General features: G+C 36.7%; 3 protein-coding genes across 6 annotated transcripts; 2 read left to right on the forward strand and 1 right to left on the reverse strand.

Moving 5' to 3' along the window:
• The first annotated feature begins 216 nt into the window (after positions 1 to 216).
• On the forward strand, positions 217 to 4532 carry LOC139103720 (lipid scramblase CLPTM1L). 2 transcript variants are annotated; one of them, XM_070658677.1, is made up of 10 exons: positions 217 to 320; positions 459 to 1231; positions 1476 to 1590; positions 1688 to 1914; positions 2006 to 2291; positions 2374 to 2562; positions 2657 to 2865; positions 3032 to 3283; positions 3996 to 4018; positions 4400 to 4532. In XM_070658677.1, exons 2-10 carry the CDS (start codon positions 978 to 980, stop codon positions 4468 to 4470), a joined length of 1626 nt encoding a protein of 541 aa, XP_070514778.1. In that variant the 5' UTR covers positions 217 to 320; positions 459 to 977; the 3' UTR covers positions 4471 to 4532. The 2 variants fall into 2 exon arrangements, with proteins under 2 accessions (XP_070514778.1, XP_070514777.1); XM_070658676.1 differs by lacking the exon at positions 4400 to 4532 and having other exon boundaries at positions 221 to 320; positions 3996 to 4233.
• Positions 4420 to 11484, forward strand: LOC139103712 (rifampicin phosphotransferase-like). 2 transcript variants are annotated; one of them, XM_070658650.1, is made up of 20 exons: positions 4420 to 4532; positions 4790 to 4957; positions 5130 to 5287; positions 5371 to 5509; positions 5607 to 5787; positions 5886 to 5996; positions 6076 to 6300; positions 6574 to 6701; positions 6779 to 6907; positions 7001 to 7212; positions 7290 to 7435; positions 7522 to 7794; positions 7876 to 8026; positions 8302 to 8841; positions 8946 to 9248; positions 9378 to 9767; positions 9840 to 10165; positions 10280 to 10367; positions 10500 to 10800; positions 10924 to 11484. In XM_070658650.1, the coding sequence occupies exons 2-20, from the start codon at positions 4852 to 4854 to the stop codon at positions 10980 to 10982; spliced, it is 3966 nt and encodes a 1321-aa protein (XP_070514751.1). In that variant the 5' UTR covers positions 4420 to 4532; positions 4790 to 4851; the 3' UTR covers positions 10983 to 11484. The 2 variants fall into 2 exon arrangements, with proteins under 2 accessions (XP_070514751.1, XP_070514752.1); XM_070658651.1 differs by lacking the exon at positions 4420 to 4532 and adding an exon at positions 4588 to 4710.
• Positions 10421 to 20213, reverse strand: Sec5 (secretory 5). Of its 2 annotated transcripts, none has more exons than XM_070658670.1 (12): positions 20144 to 20213; positions 15083 to 15305; positions 14707 to 15007; positions 14437 to 14632; positions 13776 to 14277; positions 13293 to 13597; positions 13030 to 13214; positions 12819 to 12933; positions 12443 to 12721; positions 12019 to 12345; positions 11762 to 11946; positions 10421 to 11445 (listed from the first exon to the last, which is right to left on the reverse strand). In XM_070658670.1, exons 2-12 carry the CDS (start codon positions 15189 to 15191, stop codon positions 11262 to 11264), a joined length of 2688 nt encoding a protein of 895 aa, XP_070514771.1. In that variant the 5' UTR covers positions 15192 to 15305; positions 20144 to 20213; the 3' UTR covers positions 10421 to 11261. The 2 variants fall into 2 exon arrangements, with proteins under 2 accessions (XP_070514771.1, XP_070514772.1); XM_070658671.1 differs by having other exon boundaries at positions 15083 to 15308; positions 20144 to 20209.
• Between the last annotated feature and the right edge of the window lie 207 nt (positions 20214 to 20420).

The following is a 20420-nucleotide window of genomic DNA, read 5'->3' on the forward strand; positions in this document are numbered from 1 at the left end:
AGCAAGGAGAATAGTCTCGAGTTTTTCATTTAAAAAAACAGTAAGCGACCATCTTTTGTCATTTACCGTGTATCGCCGCATTATTAGAGCCAGTGGCCACCTCTGCTGGATATTTCGCGAGTACACTTGTTACTCGGCTATATTCTGGTGGTAATAATGAAATTCCTACATACCTACGGACCGCGTCATGTTGACAAAATTCGCGTAAGTAAAGCACGCATAAAACCATTCCCATCTACGCGGAATAACTTAATTAATTACTAATTAACTTGCGTGTTACCTTGTTTAAATTCTTAGAACCAGAGAGAGGCAAAAAGCAGGTAAATTACCGCGAACAAACTGAGATTGATTTGATCGCTGTTGGTGGAAATCGGCAGAAATGGCCCATGGAGAATAATGTCGTCAAGCGTTCTTCTTTTATTAACTTTGTTTTTTTTTTTTCTTTTTTTTTCTTTCAGTGAAAAAAGAAGAATGCTTCGAAATCTCGGCGCCGGGCAAACAGGTGAGACAGAACGACAGGGCAATGAACTGAATGAACCGTTAGTCACCTGTAGTTGACTGTAGTGCGCTTAGAACGCTCAGTCGATTCGGTGCGAAGATTGCGAACCAGTGCGATTACTATTGTGAGTGAACTGCTTGTGACTGCTCGTGACGGCTGCGACTGCGAGAGTGCAAAATGCGAATGCAGCGGAGCGTCCCAGGGCGCGCGAGGCGTTGAATCGCACGCTAAACCGTACAACGTATGTACGGTACAATCAGTTGCAGCCGACGACCGCCCATCCGAGGACCAGATCGTATTGCCGGTACGTTTGCACGTTGTAGAAATCCACTGGAAGGAGCCGCTGGAAACCGCAAAGACGAGTCTTATCTACGCTGGTGTCGCAACATCCTAAATCTTCGTATTTTTTAATACACGGTCTTTAATCGAAATATCTGGAGATATCACTTTAAGATAACCCCAGCGTCCACCGGTAGAAATGCAGTGGCCCTCGCTCAGCGTTATTCTTTCCGAGATATTTCTCGCGTATATCATCTACGCGATATATACGTTGTCGCTGCTGTTTGTGTCGCCGGCCTGCGAGGATGGCAAACTCTGCCTCGAGTCGTATCTCAGCCAGGAGCAACAGCTGGATCTGTACATATACAGCTCCGTTAGAAGAAACCCCATCAGCAGAGATGCCGAGCTCGTGTACTCGGTGGAGCAATTCGATTACCATCAAACACAAACCATGTGAGCATCATGTTCCTATATCATTTTTAGTTGAACTATTGGTCTTCACTTTTTTCAACATTTAGCTTTTGATAAATGTTTTTTTTTTATTATTATTAATTTTGTTTTTTTTTTTAATTTTTTTTTTTTTTAAAGGGGGTTTCTTCTCCAAGCATGCAAGATGCCACACAAAAAAATTCAGAATGGCCTAAAGCATTTGCTTTTTTTTTATGTTATTTAACAAATGTACTTATTTTTCTTGCAGTCCTGTGATACTGACTGTACCCAGTGAAACACGGCGAAATGGAACGATGTTCTTGCATATATTCGTGACACCTCGTTCCATAAAACAGAATAGAACTTTTATTAGTTTGCAAAAAGTAACGTTATATAATATATATAACATAATAAAATACATAAACGCTTATCTATGATAATTTTATATCTGCTCTACGTTAAATAATTATCTTATTACAGGATACTTTCACCTCGTACACTGCTATTAAAATGACACAATATATAGTACCTGAGGCAGAAGCATTCAAGTTGTTGGGTGATAAAAGTCATAGCACAAAGAAAATCGACAACCAAATTGTCGTACGTCCAGTCTCGCACATGAAAAGTCGTGTGACTTTTACAATAATGACAGACAATGTTATGCTTCCTGTATATACCATGCCTGCTGAGCTCGTAAACCATATAAAGTATATAAATTTTTACTTCAATTAATATACATAATTTAACGTATCAAATAGAGTAGTGTTAAAACGACGTTACCTTACTTTTTTGTTGCAGAATAATTGGCAAGCGGATTTTTTTGCCGATTATAAATTGCGATTTCTTACAAACGCGGCACCGAGATCTCAAACGAATTACTCAACAAAATCATACAATGAACGTCATGATAGAATACTCTCCTGTGTCTTTAGGAAAATTAAGATTAGTACTCCACGTGCAGGCAACTATGGAAAACCTCAAGAGTCTCGGCTTCTCCGATAAAGATATCGATGAAGTAAAAGGTATATTTGCAGATACCAATATATACTTACTGGGTGGTACATTTTTCATTGCGGCTGTGCATGTAAGTACGACTAGTCCGACTGTTATATATTTAAAAAATAAAAACTGAAAAAAAAGAAACAATAGTATTTTTTGTATTATAGTTATTGTTCGATTTTCTTGCTATTAAAAATGATGTCAGCTTTTGGCGGAAAAAGAGTAATCTCATAGGCCTCAGCAAATGGACAGTGATATGGCGTGCGTTCAGTCAGACTGTGATTTTCCTTTATCTTTGCGACGAAGGTTCTTCTTTACTAGTTCTCATTCCGACTGGTATCGGCACTATTATTGAGGTATGTGTTTGTACATGTTACAAATATATGGCATATTTATTATCGTCATAACTATTATAGATTATGTAATATGCTTTTTTTTTACGATTGATAGTTATGGAAACTAAAAAAGATATCGAGAGTGGAATTAATTAGCTGCAACAACATTTTGCCAAAAATACGATTTAAAACTGATGGAATTGATGCAGCAGAAATGAAAACTAGAGAATTTGATGCCGAGAGTATGCGTTATCTATCTTATTTATTATATCCGTTAGTTATCATTGGTGCAATCTACTCGTTACTTTATCAACCACACAAAAGGTGAGCAAGCACGCACATAGAGTTACACTTTTGAAAAAAAGATATAAAAAAGAAAAATGATTATAAAAAGATATATACGTACGAAATAAACTTGTATGTCTTAAAGATATGGATAAATAATTAATTAAATTTTTATTCATTAATTAAATTTTGTTTTGGATTACAGCTGGTATTCTTGGAGTATAAATTCCTTAGTGAATGGAGTTTACGCATTTGGATTCCTTTTTATGTTGCCGCAATTGTTTGTTAATTATAAATTAAAATCCGTGGCGCACCTACCATGGAGGGCATTTATGTACAAGGCTTTTAACACGTTCATCGACGACGTATTCGCTTTCATTATAACAATGCCGACAGCACACAGAATAGCATGTTTCAGAGATGATGCAGTTTTCCTGATTTATCTATATCAAAGATGGTAAGAGAATTTATTCGTTCAGCTTGAAATTTATGCCAAATGCCACTGAACGTTGTGATTTACATTAAATGATGAAGAGTCAATTATGATGAAATAGATATGTATTTGAGACGACTTCCAATAATATCCATATGCCCTTTTCTACCAAAATAGTTTGCTTCAGGGACATAATTAAATTTAATTTTCATTAATTTATGTTTAAATATTTGCATTTAAGAGTAACTTGAAAATTATATTTACCAAACCAAATAATTTTTAAACGGTCTTCTTTTTTCCTTTTTTCTAACAGAATTTGTACTTGAATATAAGCTTTGTTTAAAAAAAAGGGCTTTTTTTATTCTTTTTCGAATTTTCATAAAATTTACTTGAAACAGAAACTATTGAGACTATTCTTGGGCTGTGTTCGAGAATATCACACAAGTGCGCTAGGTATTATTTTATCCTTATTGTTTATCGAATGTTAAACAAAAATACAATGATACACTCGGGCACTCGGGTGACGTTTTCGAACGCAGCTCTTGAAGGATCTATTTTTATTGTTCAAAATTTAAACTGCTCGTCGTTACCTGTTTCATATCATTCGTTCAGTTGTATTTGGTACGTATGGCACATCGAGTTATGATCTTTTCACCCGAAGTGTTCGTCGTGTAACTATCGATAAATATTTTAAAACGTGAAAAAAAAAGTTTATTAACTCGTTTATTGCTCGCAGGTTGTACCCAGTGGATAAATCACGTATGGATACTGACACAATTACGGAAGAGGCTGTCGATTTAGGCAGCAATACGAATAAAAAAACCAATTAATAATTTTATTATTTACTGTTACTGTTCGTCTTTGTTATCTAGAATTTGAAATTTTCGTGATATCACGTTGAAACGTTATTCTATGTTGATAAACGATATATTGCTAATGTAAATTTAACTAATATATGAAATTGTTACAAAATATATTTTATATACTTGGTTTTAATTACCTAGAAAGCCACTATTATAATTCTTCAGTTTTTTATTTTATTTCTTAACAAGCGATCCGATAATGGATCTTGCAATCAATTTATAATTGATGCGATAATATTATCTATAATGTTCTTGGCGTGACGCGTTCAATGACCAGAGTGTGACAAAGGACTCGTAGAAGGATTACATAACAAGCAACATCGAGCACGGCAAGAAAAAGTCAAATAACGGCACATTCTTTGTTCGGACGCTCATTTAGCAGGTGTTATATGTCATCAGGCTACTTCTAGGTATGATTATATTTGATACGTGCGTAAGAAAATACTTTGACTGTGTTGCCCGATAACGAGAGACCTTGAATCATTTAAATCGAACCTAACGCGATAACACGTCAGTGTTTCGATATCTACTGATATAATAGGAGAGAAACTGTTCGAGAAGTCTTCTCTCTATTAAATGATTGCATTCGTATGCACATTTGTACACTTATACTGTGTGATTATGTATGTACGTATGTATATATATATATATGTCTTTTTTGTTACAGTGTAAACGGAAATTCATATCGCAAACTGTAATATTTGTACCGTGTTATATGCAAGATAAATAATGGTGTACATTATGTATGCCATTCAAATTGTGATTCCAATCATTATTTCAATATGGATTTATCTCTGGTTTATGAAAAAGCAACTCTCGCATTACCTGGGCATAGGTAAGATGATAGAAGCACTGTACATAAATAAGTTATATAACCATCTATCCTTTTTCGTATGCATCAGAATAATACGTAAACGCTGCGGCCTGATATCTCGTATTTCAAGATAATATAAAAATAATATAATTGAATTTAGTAATATATATTTCAAATTAACGCCCTTTTACAGATGTACAATTCGTCCTAAAGCGATGGTGGGCTCTCTTATGCATTTCAAAAGAGAAGAAAATAGAAAAAAGTAAACTCACGGATAACGACGTAATATCAAATATTAAAAAAATGTTAAAACCAAGCCCAGAAGATCCAAAAATCATTATGGATGAGAATGTAAGTATTGCATATAATAGTGCATAATATTCCCAAGGATTGAACCTATGCGCGAAATAAAATTATTTATTTATATAATGCAGAGCTGCGATAGTATATCCTTCTATGGCGCCGATCAAAAAGATAATTCATTATTTATTAAAATGAATCACAGAAGGTATCATATAGTAGAATTGATGTTGCAAGTGACTCTATCGGATGGCCGAGTCTACGTCCTCCCCGGTAAAATTTATTTCACACAAATAAATAACCTAAGCCTAATACATAATCAAAAAGTGTAATATTACACTGATTAATGATACTGGCTTTAAATTCACAGATTATCCTAATACAATTTCGATGAAGAGTACGGTCCAAAAATGGTCGGCATCGGGATTAAAGATCGAATTATTAGAACCACGACAACGTTGGAGAATCACATACAACGGCTTTCTTCGAAATCAATGTCAAGGAAACGTTACTAATAATGATAATGTGGAACATATTCGTCTCAATTTTATGTGAGTAAAAGCAATAAAAAAATTAAGTGAAAGATATACAAAATAGTAATTAAATTAACATCTTGATGCATTATTAATACAGATATGTAATTTTTCAGATTTATCGGGAAGCCGCGATCGTTAGAATGGCCTGGGGATTGGAGTACCTATTTGCACGCAGATGCTTTAGCACGTGAACCATGGAAAAGTCCTGATTGGATGCACAAAATGTAAAAATTGATCTGAATTATGCTTTCTATTCTAACAATTCTTGGATCTAAGCTTACTCTCCTTTTGTTAATGTTATAGTAAATCAATTGATTACACGGGCTTTGATCTATGGGGATCCATTATCGGACAAATTACATTTAAAGATTCGAGTTCGAATTCATTTTATTTACGAGGACTTTGCCAACGACGTTGGGGTAAACACGAATCTTATCAATTTCATCGAACTGTCAATTTCTTTGGTGTGACGCAGCATGGAGCGATGTATTATCTTGGCGTGAGCAATACTAAACATAGCTTTTCACAGTAAGACGAACAAATACATATTCTGATATCATAACATAAGAGGTCGTCGTTACATTAGATAAAACTTCGCGTGAGAGGAAATTGATATTTTTACATTATATCCTATGTATTGTTATTTATATCATGGATGCCTTTAGCTTTCTAGAAATATTACAATTGTGTATCACATGAATTTTCTACAAGTCTAATGATGAATATTTTTCAAATGTGCAATTTTTTTTTTAATTATAGAAAATCATATATTAATAATTCCTAAGATAAAATTTATTGCAGTATGCAGTACGGACACCTTGAGGATGCCGGAGGTACAATAACTAAAATTGATTGGACGGATTTGAAACTGAGTGATTTTGAAAAAGAAGATGCAGTTCCCAAAATGAATTACAAGATCGCATTCGAAGGTTTTTGTTTGAATTGATTTATGTGTATGTATTGTACACGTCACATTGTTCGATTTTCATTTTTTTTTTTTTTATAGCGGCTGGAAAACGATACAACTCTATTATCAATAATTCAATAAGTAACGCGATAACTTGTTACAACGGTCAGTCATGGTGTTGGACTTGTACAACTCGCAATTTACGTGTACAATTGAATGGCAGTTCAGGTATGTTAGTGTAACAATTTGTAACTTTATCCAAGTAGAAATTAATTTTATAGTTTATTATAAACAATTACGAATCTGTTCTTAAAACGAAAGGTGTAGGACTGATGATTACGTGTCACCCATATACTGGATCGAAGCAAGTCAAGAATTCAATCCCGAAAATTCAATACATAACGCGACCCGATACATTTGCACAAAAGGATGCATACATTCTACATTTTGCTGATAAGCAATGTCAAAATGAAGACATCGTTGGAGGAAAAGGATATTCTCTTGCGATTTTAACATCTATTCTCACCGACAACGTACGTACTTGAGGAAATTGTGGCTAAAAAAATTTTTTTTTACGTGCAAAACAAATTTCTTAATTTATATTTAATAGTTTGCAGTACCTCAAGGCTTTTGTGTAACGAGTCTAGCTCTGGAACGACAACTACAACACTTCGAACAATTACAAAGTTTGATCACCGATATAATAGATATTAGCTGTGGCAAAAAAAAAGATAATCTCGAAAACTGCTGTCAAAAGTGTGTAGTTAATATTTCAAAAGTTTAACACTAATTTTCAAATATATTGCGACTGCTAATTAATAAATATGTCCTTATTTTTTCAGAGCGGTATCAATTATTCGAAGTACTCCCGTCAAAGAAGAAATTGCGGATGCGATATTGCACAGTTTGAAGGAATTAGATTCGTCTGCCAGTGAAAAAGATATATGTGCCCCACGCTATGCCGTAAGATCTAGCGCGGTAGGAGAAGACAGCGAGGAAACTTCAGCTGCTGGTCAAAACTCGACGTATTTAGGTGTGAAAAATGCGAACGATGTTATCAAATCCGTTGCCAAATGCTGGGCGAGTTTGTTTTCGTATCAAAGTGTCGAATACAGGTTATTTACTTTCTAATAATATCGTCTTAAGTTCTCACAAGTATTGTCTTAAATTTATGTTTTTTTTTTAATTTATCACAGGCGACAGAACGGATTACCGATAAAAGCATCAATGGGAGTTTGCGTTCAGAGGATGGTCGACGCAGAAGCGGCAGGGGTTATGTTTACTAGACATCCCACGACTGGCGATCCGTCCAGCATTATTATTACGGCTAATTACGGATTAGGAGAGGTATTGACTGATACTAGAAATGATATCGTTACCTTCAATCTTGTCGCCGCTCGCACGTCCGGATGCACTTTCACTCTCGCGCACGTTCTCCGCACTCCGCACTCCACGCGAACTCGCGCGCAACTGTATATATGTATATAGGATACATATAGCAATTTACAAAATTGTTCGAACGTGTCGATACATTTCTAAAATTAAATAATTTTTTTTTATGCACACACACCTTACATAATAAATAAAATTATTTTAACGCGGATTTTTCTTTTGTTTTACAGACGGTAGTATCAGGAAAAGTTGAGCCTGATACTTTGACGATTCATCGAAATTGGGACAATACATTGACTGTAGATACCTTGGTGTTAGGAAATAAGGAAGAAAAGATTGTACTCAGTGACGATGGTGTAATTACGAGCGGCTTAAGCGAACAGGAGATTAAAAAGGCCTCGATATCCGATGCAATTGCTTTACGATTAGCTAAAATAGGATTAAACTTAGAAACATTTTTTGGGTCTCCCCGAGATGTAGAATGGGCTGTTATCGGCGAGCAAATTTATTTGCTGCAAGCACGGCCTATCACAACTATTAATGCATGGACGGATTTCGAAATAATTCACGAGTTAGACTCGGGAGTACCTTGTGACGTTAGTCTTATGACTTTTGCCAATATCGGGGAAGTACTCCCATATCCTATTACTCCTCTATCGATATCTACAGTTATGAAAGTTTTAAATGTATCACTTAGTGCAAAATTCAATAAGTTTGACTGTACTTATCTTCACATGGTGGGCATGAGATGCGCGATAAATTATCTGGATGTAAGTAATTTATTATTTAAAATTTTGCATTTGCGTTTACGCAATTTCTTTAGCAACGGGATAAATCTTCTAAATGAATATCTTTTTATTCCTTTTTTTTTCAGTCAGTTTTACAAGACGTTAGCGAGGAGATAACAATGACGAATAAAATGATTGATCTTGCCGTATGTGGACGTGTAGTAACAACGCCCGAAATGCACAAGGCAGCGATAGAAAAGTACGGTATCGTAAGCAAATTGCGGGGTATACGTATGTTTTGTGATACGTTTAAAACGATATGGAGGAATGACGTGGCCGTAAAAAAGACGATTGATATATATCACAACTATATTCTGAATGCTAACGATTTTGATACACCTCACGATTTATACAACACCTTAAATAAAAAATACGGGGAAATTTTTCTGGTAAATTATCACATACGCTAATTCCTAACATTCAAATACAAATTTTTTTAAAGTTTGTCTCTTTAAAAATCTTCGTTTAGTAGAAAATTTTGTTCAATTAATGTCTAATTATATATTTATATATTTCAGTTAGGAAAAGGTCACAACTTAGCATCCCTGGTGAGCGTAACGTATCAAATGATAGCGATGTTGCTTTTGACAAATGGAAATGATAAATTTACATCCGATCATCTTGCGGACATTGCGATTCTACTGAGTTCATGCACAAATGTTGTTAGTACTGAAGTGCCGATTGCTCTCGGCAAGATAGCGGCATGTATTAAAAATAGTGGCAAAGCAGAAGAGTTTAAGAAAATCGAGGCCGCGAATGTTATGGACTGGTTGAAATTAAATTGTCCTCCGGCCATGGAAAAATTGCAAGTTTTTTTTGACGTGCATGGTCACAGAGGTATTCAAGAAATAGATTTATACGCGGAACCTTGGTCACTCAAACGCGACAGTATTATTAATACGATTCAGGTATGATAATTTAAGTTCTTTAAAAAGAAGTAAAAATTATTTGAATAAAACTGTGATTTTCTATTATTTTAGGTACTAGCAACATCTGTCGGAGAGAACTACGTGAATAAAACTCTTAGCGTGCAGGAAACTATTGCATCTTTAAAAACACCCATATCGTCGTTTCTCAAACTACTTCTACAAAAAGTTATACCTGTTTGCCGAAAAGCTGTAACACTTAGAGAAATGACAAAGAATGTAACCGTGTCTGCTATACATACATTGAGATTAGCCTATAGACGACTTGGCACTTTGATGGTCACAAAGAGTTATATACCGGATGAACAGCTCATATTTTTCATGACGCATCAAGAGATCGGACAACTTTTAAACAGTCATAATCCATTACTCGTACGAAAGTAAGTCTGAATTATGCTGTTTTTTTTTTATCATACATTAATTTGCGTTATATTACTCGGTTTTTATTCTCTGCATATTATATGTTATACGAATTTTTTTATAAAATATTTCAGAGCGCTGCGTAGAAGAAAGATTTATCAGAAAATAGCAAAAGTTAAATATCCGGAATTCAGTACCGGCATGCCCATACCAATGCAGGAGGTTTGTTGTGTTAATTTACAGAATCGAGTCAAATTAAGCCGTGCTACTTATCGTATTATCTAAAATGATTCAATTACCTTTTTTAATATATTTCTGCATCCCAAAGATTACATCGTGTAGTTTTTATCACAGGAAATGGTAGATGTCCCACTTTCTGAAGGATGCACACGAATTGAAGGTACTTCGGTTTGCGGCGGTTCTGTGTTAGCCAGAGCGTGCGTGATAACAGACTTGTCCGAAGCGAAAAATATACAGCATGGAGATATTTTGATTACACATTGCACTGATATTGGTTGGAGTCCATATTTTCCATTGCTAACTGGAATCGTGACAGAATTGGGTGGTCTTATAAGCCACGGCGCGGTTGTAGCGAGAGAATACGGTCTTCCTTGTATCGTTGGTGCTAAACGTGCCACCCAATTTTTTCAAACAGGTAAAATTTTTTAATTACGCTATGCATAAACGATTTACGTCACTTGATGTTTTTTTTTTTTTTTATTAGCACTAAATTGATTTATTTTTACAACTAAGCGTCTTTTTGTTTCTTCCATTTCAGGTGACACTGTATTATTAAGTGGAGATGTTGGTACTTTACAACTGATCGAAAAAGCTTAATTATTCAACGTACCGAGATGTACGGAGAAAATTTCCATTGTTAATATCGTAGCAACAAAATTTTTTTTATAAAAGAAAAAAAAAATTAATTTGAGTATTACCTTGGCACTATACAAATATTTCTTGAAAAATATTTGATTTTTGTAAGAAAAAATAAAATAAGGTAATTTACGTATCGCATGAAAAATCTTTTTTCAGTAAGCTCAATAAAAAGTTGTGAAGCTATCATAAAATTTTTAACAATTACAACATTCCCGTCATTATTACTTTGAGCATAAATCAAACAGTAGTAACGCGTTCGGGGTCTGTTGTTAAATAACGAATTTCTGTTACCTCACTAGTAAGACACGACAGTTGTAGTCTCATGCACGTTGCAACTTTTGACAAAAGAGCGTCTATTCTCATGCGATCTTCTTTATTTACTGGTTGAGGTATTGCATCCAAAGCTTCCTCGAAGAAGCTTCTGTTTAAAAGAAAGAAAATAAATCGATTTAAATTTTAATCTGTTCAACGCATTATTTTTATACCCTCATTAAGTTAATCTCTCTTTTTTTCTCCCTCCAGAAGGAGTAAATTCAGGCTCGCTAGTAAGAAATTAAATACTTAAGCGCTACATTAAAAAGTGTAGTGCCTGAACAATTTAGTAACGAATAAAGGCAAACATTATACCAATAATAATAAAGCAGTTTAATGTTTAATACAACGTTACACTTACTGGCTTAATGAGGGTAATTTTCACAAGATTATTTGTCACTTTATTTTCGCTATACAATTTTTACCTCGCTCTGCTTGTGCTATAGGTTTGTAAGGCGTTTCTCAAGAGTATTATATCCGTTCGAGCTTGAACAATTCCGGCTGGACGGAATTGTGTAACGCACGACATAAGTCGCGCGAGTTCCTCCGCGATGGTTTCTATTATATGGGAAAGAATCCGTTGTAACAGAGCTGGTGCAACTCGGCGTACCTACGTATACATTAAAGATATAGCAAATGAGATAATCCGATGTCTTTTATCATTATCATAATAATATATTACCTCCGCGTGTACTGCAATTAGATTTGCTAATATTTCTTGAGCATAAGGCTTGAGATGGGTCGGTTCGGTATCAAAATCCCATTCTAAACCACCTAAATACATGCTAGGCTCTATCGTGCCAACAAGTGGATCGCAACGTCGTTCTAGATACGCGTCCAGCACGGCGCTATCCAATGTTTCTAACTGTGTCCAATCAGAGTTCCATCCAACCGCGGCGGATAATTCCGGATAGCCTTGTGCTTTCAAGGCATCTCCGATTCTTGGTAGAACGATATTTAGAGTATATCGTATATTGCTTAACGAAATTAAGAGACACTGCTCCCATGTCTGAAGAAAAATTTACAGACATTTTATGGCATGTGAAAGCAAGAGAACTATCAAAAACTATACTATATATGCTGTAGGCGCTGAATATATTACTTACTGGTCCTTGATGCTTATTAATTTTATTTCTATAGCCAGAAGGCGAGCCAATCAATTGCGAAACCGACGTTTCATCATTATCCATGGCGTCGTCACATCCGCTGAACGCCAGATGTTGTAAGCATCGTGCAAACGATACAAATAATGCTTTAATGGTATTGTGGTAGAGAATTTGATGGGCTGGATTACTGAAAAGTGATCCTTCTCTCGGACCGCAAGCAACTACTGTTTCTCGTGCATGCTTCGATATCGCCAAAATTATTTCTTCAAACAAATACGGCTGTTACCACGAAATAAAAGTACGTATAATTAAAACATGATATTCACAATAAAACAAATAGTAAAATTTCTTAAATTTTAAATATTTGATAATATACCAATCTTGTAACACCGCCATCCTCGTTCAAGTATTCTATCTGCCATGTTTCTCTTTGACTCAGAGCTGCTGTAGTATCCGCTCCTTGTTTGAAAAGAGCGATCAAACATTGTATCCTACATTACAAGAAAAATTATATTATATTAAATAGAAATAATAAAGAAGATATAATTAAACGTTAAATTGTGTATACATATAGTTCGACTACATACCTCAAGTCCAATATAAATAATCCGAAAATATCGAGAGCTTCGCTAGGCAAATCTAGATGTATTAAAGATGCATACATTTGTCTAACGCACCGTAAAATATGTAAAAGCCATCTTGCTTCCAAATCATGACTGCATGTACTTTTCATGGCTCCCATAGCATGTTGCATATTTGATAAAACTAAATTCTGTCATAAACAATGATACATATTATACATTTTATATTAAGATCAACTACATATTTATAACGTGTAAAATATACACACTTTAAAATGACTTTGTTTCTCTGCATCTACCGCTACATGTAACTGTCCCGTGAAATAACTTTGTCCCAATCTCCACAAATCTGGCAACTGTTCAACCACGATATCGCAAACTGCTTCGACGCACAAAATTTGCGGTGGTGTATTATCCCCATTATTTTTTTGCGATCGTAAGTGTTTTATATTTATCGGAGTGTGTGTGGTCTTGGACAACTTAGTCGTATCTTCACAATTAGTTTTAATCTTTCCATCCAGATGTTCGTATACGGCATTGGCAACGCTTTTCTCCAAATAATTTGCATGTGAAACTAAAATATATAATTTGATATTTGAGATTATCTAATTAAATAATGCAGATCATTAAATGTTATATGATTTCGATAAATTTGAAGTGACTTTCTCAAATAATATATTCATTTTAGATATCAAAATAACAGCGAAATAAATTTTTACACTAATTTTAACTACAATCATTTAATATCACACCTATCGCGTCCCAAGCCGGATCGCCTTCGACGTCGAGATTAACGAGATTTCTAATAATCTTCTTGCGTTCTTCTAAACTAAATGGCATTTCTTGTAATTTGTTTCGTAACAATTCTTTAAAATTATCGATTCTATTGTCAATTTCCTCCAATACCTTTTTAAAAACATCTATTTCCGTATTTTTAAACAGATTCTTAACTCTGGCATAGTCATTAATTACGAGATCATAATTGCCGCGTTTGATGTTCCTCTCAATGTTAATTGGCATACAAAAAAGAAATTTGTAACGTTGCATAACAGCCAACGCGTTACGAGTAGCATCGGCTCTGTCTCTCCTTGCTAATACATCATCAAATAATTTATTAGCTTCAGACATAGACTGTTTGATAGCCGTTTCCAATTTCTCTGTAGGATCACTACCATAGCTTTTTACATCAGCTTCAAATTGATCCTTTAGTGACATTATTGTATCAAGTTGTTCCATTACTGCTCCTACATTGGCCTGTTTTCCCAAAATTGAAAATAAATTTCAACTCTGTATGCAATATAACTCAACTCTATACAGGGTGTCTGTGATCAAATAGAAATATTTTTGGAAATAAATAAGACACCCTGTATACATATAAAATAATTTTTTATTTATTTAATATTACTTATTTACCTTTAAAAATGACAATTGCCCTTCCTTTTGGGAGTTAACTTTTCTTCTAAGATAAGCTAAACCAGCTTTTAAATCTTCTAAAGTTGTAGCATGATGATGTTGCAATAAAAACCATCCTGGATGAAATTTTTCACTTGTAAGATCACCACTTCCATCTCCAAAAAGTTCAATTAACTCATCCTCAGGGAATTTTTTGCTTTAAAATAAGTAAAAATTAATTATAGACATACATCATACTAAGAATAAGAATTACAAAAAAAAAATAATTACTCATTGCCTTCTACACTGAGCCCTAAAGGATCTTCCTGTTGATAGTTTGTAGGTGATAAAGCCCTTCTACCCCACCCTAAAGTCTGCATAGGTGCTTCCTCTACCCATACTGCCGACTCTTTCATTGGGCCTATAGTCTCATGATAACCACGAAATTGTACTGTCGAAGTCCCTTGGCCGCCACTTCGAGTTGTCACTATTATATCTCCACGGCCTTTGCAAGGCCCAGATCTTGCTATAATCTTGTTTGACGACTTCCATTCGGCCGAAAGAAAACAGTCGCAACCGCATATCGTCAAACCTGTAATATACATATACTTTTAATTACGTAAATTTAAACTACTTTTCTCGAAAATATAGCGCGATTTGCACTAACCTACAAGGTCTTGAGCCTTATTTCCTAAAAATTCGCCACGCACTATTACACGAGTGCCAGGTGGACCTTCCTTGGGCGATATTCCAGTAACTACAGGTGGAGGTCCCATTTCTCCAAAGATAACGTCAATATAAAGATTCTCAAAGATTATTGCATCTTTAAACGTAAAATAACTTGCTAGCACGATATTGATAATACACAATAATACTTGATAACACTGCAACTGCTGAAAAAAATACCCGTTTTAGGAAAGGTATTGTGCGTACAACATACGTGGCTCGAGGCAGTGGTCGCAGATTTCAGACGGGCAACATACGCACACTAGGCACAATGCCGTGTCCGTGTGTGCCCGTAGCGCCTGCCTCGGACGCAGAGAGTCGAACTCGGAATCGCGGCTTCCACGCGTACAGATATAGAGACTCGTCCGTGTGAAGCCAGCGTTTCGGCTGCCGTCGGATAGAAGAAAAGGCCAGAACTATACACTGTCTGTCCTACTTCTTCGCGACGTCGCCGGTGCGGATCTCACGCTCTGTTAACGGTGATTGTCAGAATCCTCTGAATTTCGCTGACGTAAATGACGAGTAAAGAGAGTCGATGACGCCTATCACGCGGCGCAACTCACGTCGGACGCTCCGTGCGCTTTGCCGGTGACATAACCTTGTCTTCCCGAAACACTTTTTCGAGGCACGAAAGAACCACAGAGCGACAAGTGGAATGGCACACGAGTGCTTAAAATGATTGTTCGTTCCCGAGTCGTCGACGTCGACACTTATTCGCATACGAGACTTTCAATCAGCGGTCGAAAATACGCGTAATTGCGGAGCGATTAACAACACACCCGCACGCTGAGGCTCCGCGGCTAAACTGACCATTAGAGATTTCGGCGCGTAGAGAGAAAGATTTTTATCGCGAACAAGTATAAATTTATTTAAGATTTTTGCCGATATGTGCATCGGTGAAACGCGCTTTAATGCGCGTAGCTATTATGAGATAACTCAATCTCACGTTTCTAGATTAAAACGAACGCTATCGATCGGATCGTTTATTGTTAATGAGCGGATTAAATTTCTACATATAATTTAATTAGCGGGGTTCGTTTTACACCGCGTATCTGAAAATCACTCGCGCGTGCTGGTCACTAAAGCTCTATTTGACTTTACGATATCGCGGATGAGAAGCGACATGTCTAATTTTTATTCACAATAATCGTCGAAATAATTGAGTGGCTTTTTTGCACGTTATCACTCTCGCTTTCTACGGATTAACTTATTGTAAAACTGCGAACTCTCTTTTTCTTATACCGACAAATGTCTAAATAATTGCCTTTACGAGTATGCTTCGCGGGAAAAAAATTGTCCATAGCCGGTTAAATTATTTTCTTTTTTGAATATTAAAACAAACCATGCGCATGCTTTGCATCCGCTATTTTTCAAAAAGTTTGTTGTCAGCGGAATGAACAGCGCCAAAAAAGTGCGCATAACGGTAAAAATAAACGGGTCGCAATACAAAATTTTTCACACTCATTGGACACTCGCGGTATCATCCCCATGCCGACCAATTACAACCCTTCTCTTATCACCTGATAGGTGGGAACGTTTTTTCCCTAGTGCGCCAATTAATTACCCCCCCAACATAAGTACCGTTATCACGACCGCGCTACCCTCATTTCGCGCCTAAATGTAGTCGGGAACGGATGTGTAAAGGGGGGATAACTGTTCTCTACCGGAGTTCAAGTTTAAGTTCACGGTCACTTCGATGAGTCAGCGCCTTGAGGAGTAATAATTAAATAAAAGTTTCATCGACGATACATCAAGATACATCAAGATACATCAAGATACATCATATTTCTTTTGTCAAGATCGAGGATTTAACGGAAGCGTCGTGGACTATCCTGCGAGCGATCTAATGCGCGATGAATATTATGTGAGCGAGTGTGAGTGTGAGTGTACAGTTTTGCGTTTTTGTATATTATACGGGGTGTTGTGTTTAAGTTATTATAAAACAAGGTCGCTTTTCTCGTGATCGGAATATTGTTTCGCGCTCTCGGGTTATAATTCGCGTTTTCAATTTATTTTTTAATTGATCGTTGTACAGCCCGGAGTATTCGTCGGTCCCTCGCGGAGTGTCGTTTTCTGTTTCGTTAGCCGTGACTGATAGTGCGTGCGCTACTGCACGCAATTCGGGAAATTGGCATCTGCTGCTTGAGATTCGCGTTACGCCGGATTGTGCGACGCGTATTTTAGTAGTTTTATAAGTCCTATTCGAACAATTTTTCCTTGTTTTATAATAATTTAAACTAAGTATGAGTGATATTGTAATAAAATGCGCGGTGAATATGAGTCATAGTGTTATGAAGTGCGCGGTGAATATTATGTGAGCGAGTGTGAGTGTGAGCGTACAGTTTTGCGTTTTTGTATATTATACGGGGTGTTGTGTTTAAGTTATTATAAAACAAGGTCGCTTTTCTCGTGATCGGAATATTGTTTCGCGCTCTCGGGTTATAATTCGCGTTTTCAATTTATTTTTAATTGATCGTTGTACAGCCCGGAGTATTCGTCGGTCCCTCGCGGAGTGTCGTTTTCTGTTTCGTTAGCCGTGACTGATAGTGCGTGCGCTACTGCACGCAATTCGGGAAATTGGCATCTGCTGCTTGAGATTCGCGTTACGCCGGATTGTGCGACGCGTATTTCAGTAGTTTTATAAGTCCTATTTGAACAATTTTTCCTTGTTTTATAATAATTTAAACTAAGTATGAGTGATATTGTAATAAAATGCGCGGTGAATATGAGTCATAGTGTTATGAAGTGCGCGGTGAATATTATGTGAGCGAGTGTGAGTGTGAGCGTACAGTTTTGCGTTTTTGTATATTATACGGGGTGTTGTGTTTAAGTTATTATAAAACAAGGTCGCTTTTCTCGTGATCGGAATATTGTTTCGCGCTCTCGGGTTATAATTCGCGTTTTCAATTTATTTTTTAATTGATCGTTGTACAGCCCGGAGTATTCGTCGGTCCCTCGCGGAGTGTCGTTTTCTGTTTCGTTAGCCGTGACTGATAGTGCGTGCGCTACTGCACGCAATTCGGGAAATTGGCATCTGCTGCTTGAGATTCGCGTTACGCCGGATTGTGCGACGCGTATTTCAGTAGTTTTATAAGTCCTATTCGAACAATTTTTCCTTGTTTTATAATAATTTAAACTAAGTATGAGTGATATTGTAATAAAATGCGCGGTGAATATGAGTCATAGTGTTATGAAGTGCGCGGTGAATATTATGTGAGCGAGTGTGAGTGTGAGCGTACAGTTTTGCGTTTTTGTATATTATACGGGGTGTTGTGTTTAAGTTATTATAAAACAAGGTCGCTTTTCTCGTGATCGGAATATTGTTTCGCGCTCTCGGGTTATAATTCGCGTTTTCAATTTATTTTTAATTGATCGTTGTACAGCCCGGAGTATTCGTCGGTCCCTCGCGGAGTGTCGTTTTCTGTTTCGTTAGCCGTGACTGATAGTGCGTGCGCTACTGCACGCAATTCGGGAAATTGGCATCTGCTGCTTGAGATTCGCGTTACGCCGGATTGTGCGACGCGTATTTCAGTAGTTTTATAAGTCCTATTTGAACAATTTTTCCTTGTTTTATAATAATTTAAACTAAGTATGAGTGATATTGTAATAAAATGCGCGGTGAATATGAGTCATAGTGTTATGAAGTGCGCGGTGAATATTATGTGAGCGAGTGTGAGTGTGAGCGTACAGTTTTGCGTTTTTGTATATTATACGGGGTGTTGTGTTTAAGTTATTATAAAACAAGGTCGCTTTTCTCGTGATCGGAATATTGTTTCGCGCTCTCGGGTTATAATTCGCGTTTTCAATTTATTTTTTAATTGATCGTTGTACAGCCCGGAGTATTCGTCGGTCCCTCGCGGAGTGTCGTTTTCTGTTTCGTTAGCCGTGACTGATAGTGCGTGCGCTACTGCACGCAATTCGGGAAATTGGCATCTGCTGCTTGAGATTCGCGTTACGCCGGATTGTGCGACGCGTATTTCAGTAGTTTTATAAGTCCTATTCGAACAATTTTTCCTTGTTTTATAATAATTTAAACTAAGTATGAGTGATATTGTAATAAAATGCGCGGTGAATATGAGTCATAGTGTTATGAAGTGCGCGGTGAATATTATGTGAGCGAGTGTGAGTGTGAGCGTACAGTTTTGCGTTTTTGTATATTATACGGGGTGTTGTGTTTAAGTTATTATAAAACAAGGTCGCTTTTCTCGTGATCGGAATATTGTTTCGCGCTCTCGGGTTATAATTCGCGTTTTCAATTTATTTTTAATTGATCGTTGTACAGCCCGGAGTATTCGTCGGTCCCTCGCGGAGTGTCGTTTTCTGTTTCGTTAGCCGTGACTGATAGTGCGTGCGCTACTGCACGCAATTCGGGAAATTGGCATCTGCTGCTTGAGATTCGCGTTACGCCGGATTGTGCGACGCATATTTTAGTAGTTTTAAAGTCCTATTCGAACAATTTTTCCTTGTTTTATAATAATTTAAACTAGGTATGAGTGATGTGTAGAATGCATCAAAATTTTTAACCACACCGGTTGTACTTGCAGAAAATATGAAAAGTATATACAACCGACAGTCCGCAGTCTGTTTAAGTGGGACGGAAAATTTTTGCTGCATTGTACATTAAAAATTTATATTACATTATATCTTGAAAATGTCGTACAATACACAATTCGGTGACTCGGATTTCGTACTATTTAAAATTATTTAAGACTCCGCGATGTTACCGAGAAGCGGATCTGCGATATGTGCCGGCGACGCCACGAAAGAACAGGACAGACAGTGTATAGGTCTGGCCTGTTCTTCTATCCGACGGCAGCCGAAACGCTGGCTTCACACGGACGAGTCTCTATATCTGAACGCGTGGAAGCCGCGATTCCGAGTTGGGCTCTCTGCGTCCGAGGCATTAGCTGGCGCTACGGGCACACACGGACACGGCATTGTGCCTAGTGTGCGTATGTTGCCCGTCTAAAATCTGCGATCACTGGCTCGAGGTAGTATTAACCTTAATCAAGCTATTATCAAGCTAGCCGCATATCACCGCATACTAACCACTACTAACGCGATTTACGTCGCGAGCGACGCGAGCGATACGCGACTATAAGATGCATCAGAGTGCATTTAAGAACGCGACCGCTCAGTGAGCTTTTACATCTGATTGGAACATTCTTTAAGATCTGAAAATATCTATCAATCAGGTCGATTTAATAGGCGAAGGTCTGATCCGTATGACTTGCAGTTCTACCAATTTTGTAATCGAAGTCCGAGGTACACGTAATGAG

Source organism: Cardiocondyla obscurior, linkage group LG06 (assembly GCF_019399895.1).
Source record: "Cardiocondyla obscurior isolate alpha-2009 linkage group LG06, Cobs3.1, whole genome shotgun sequence".
Lineage (NCBI taxonomy): Eukaryota > Metazoa > Arthropoda > Insecta > Hymenoptera > Formicidae > Cardiocondyla > Cardiocondyla obscurior.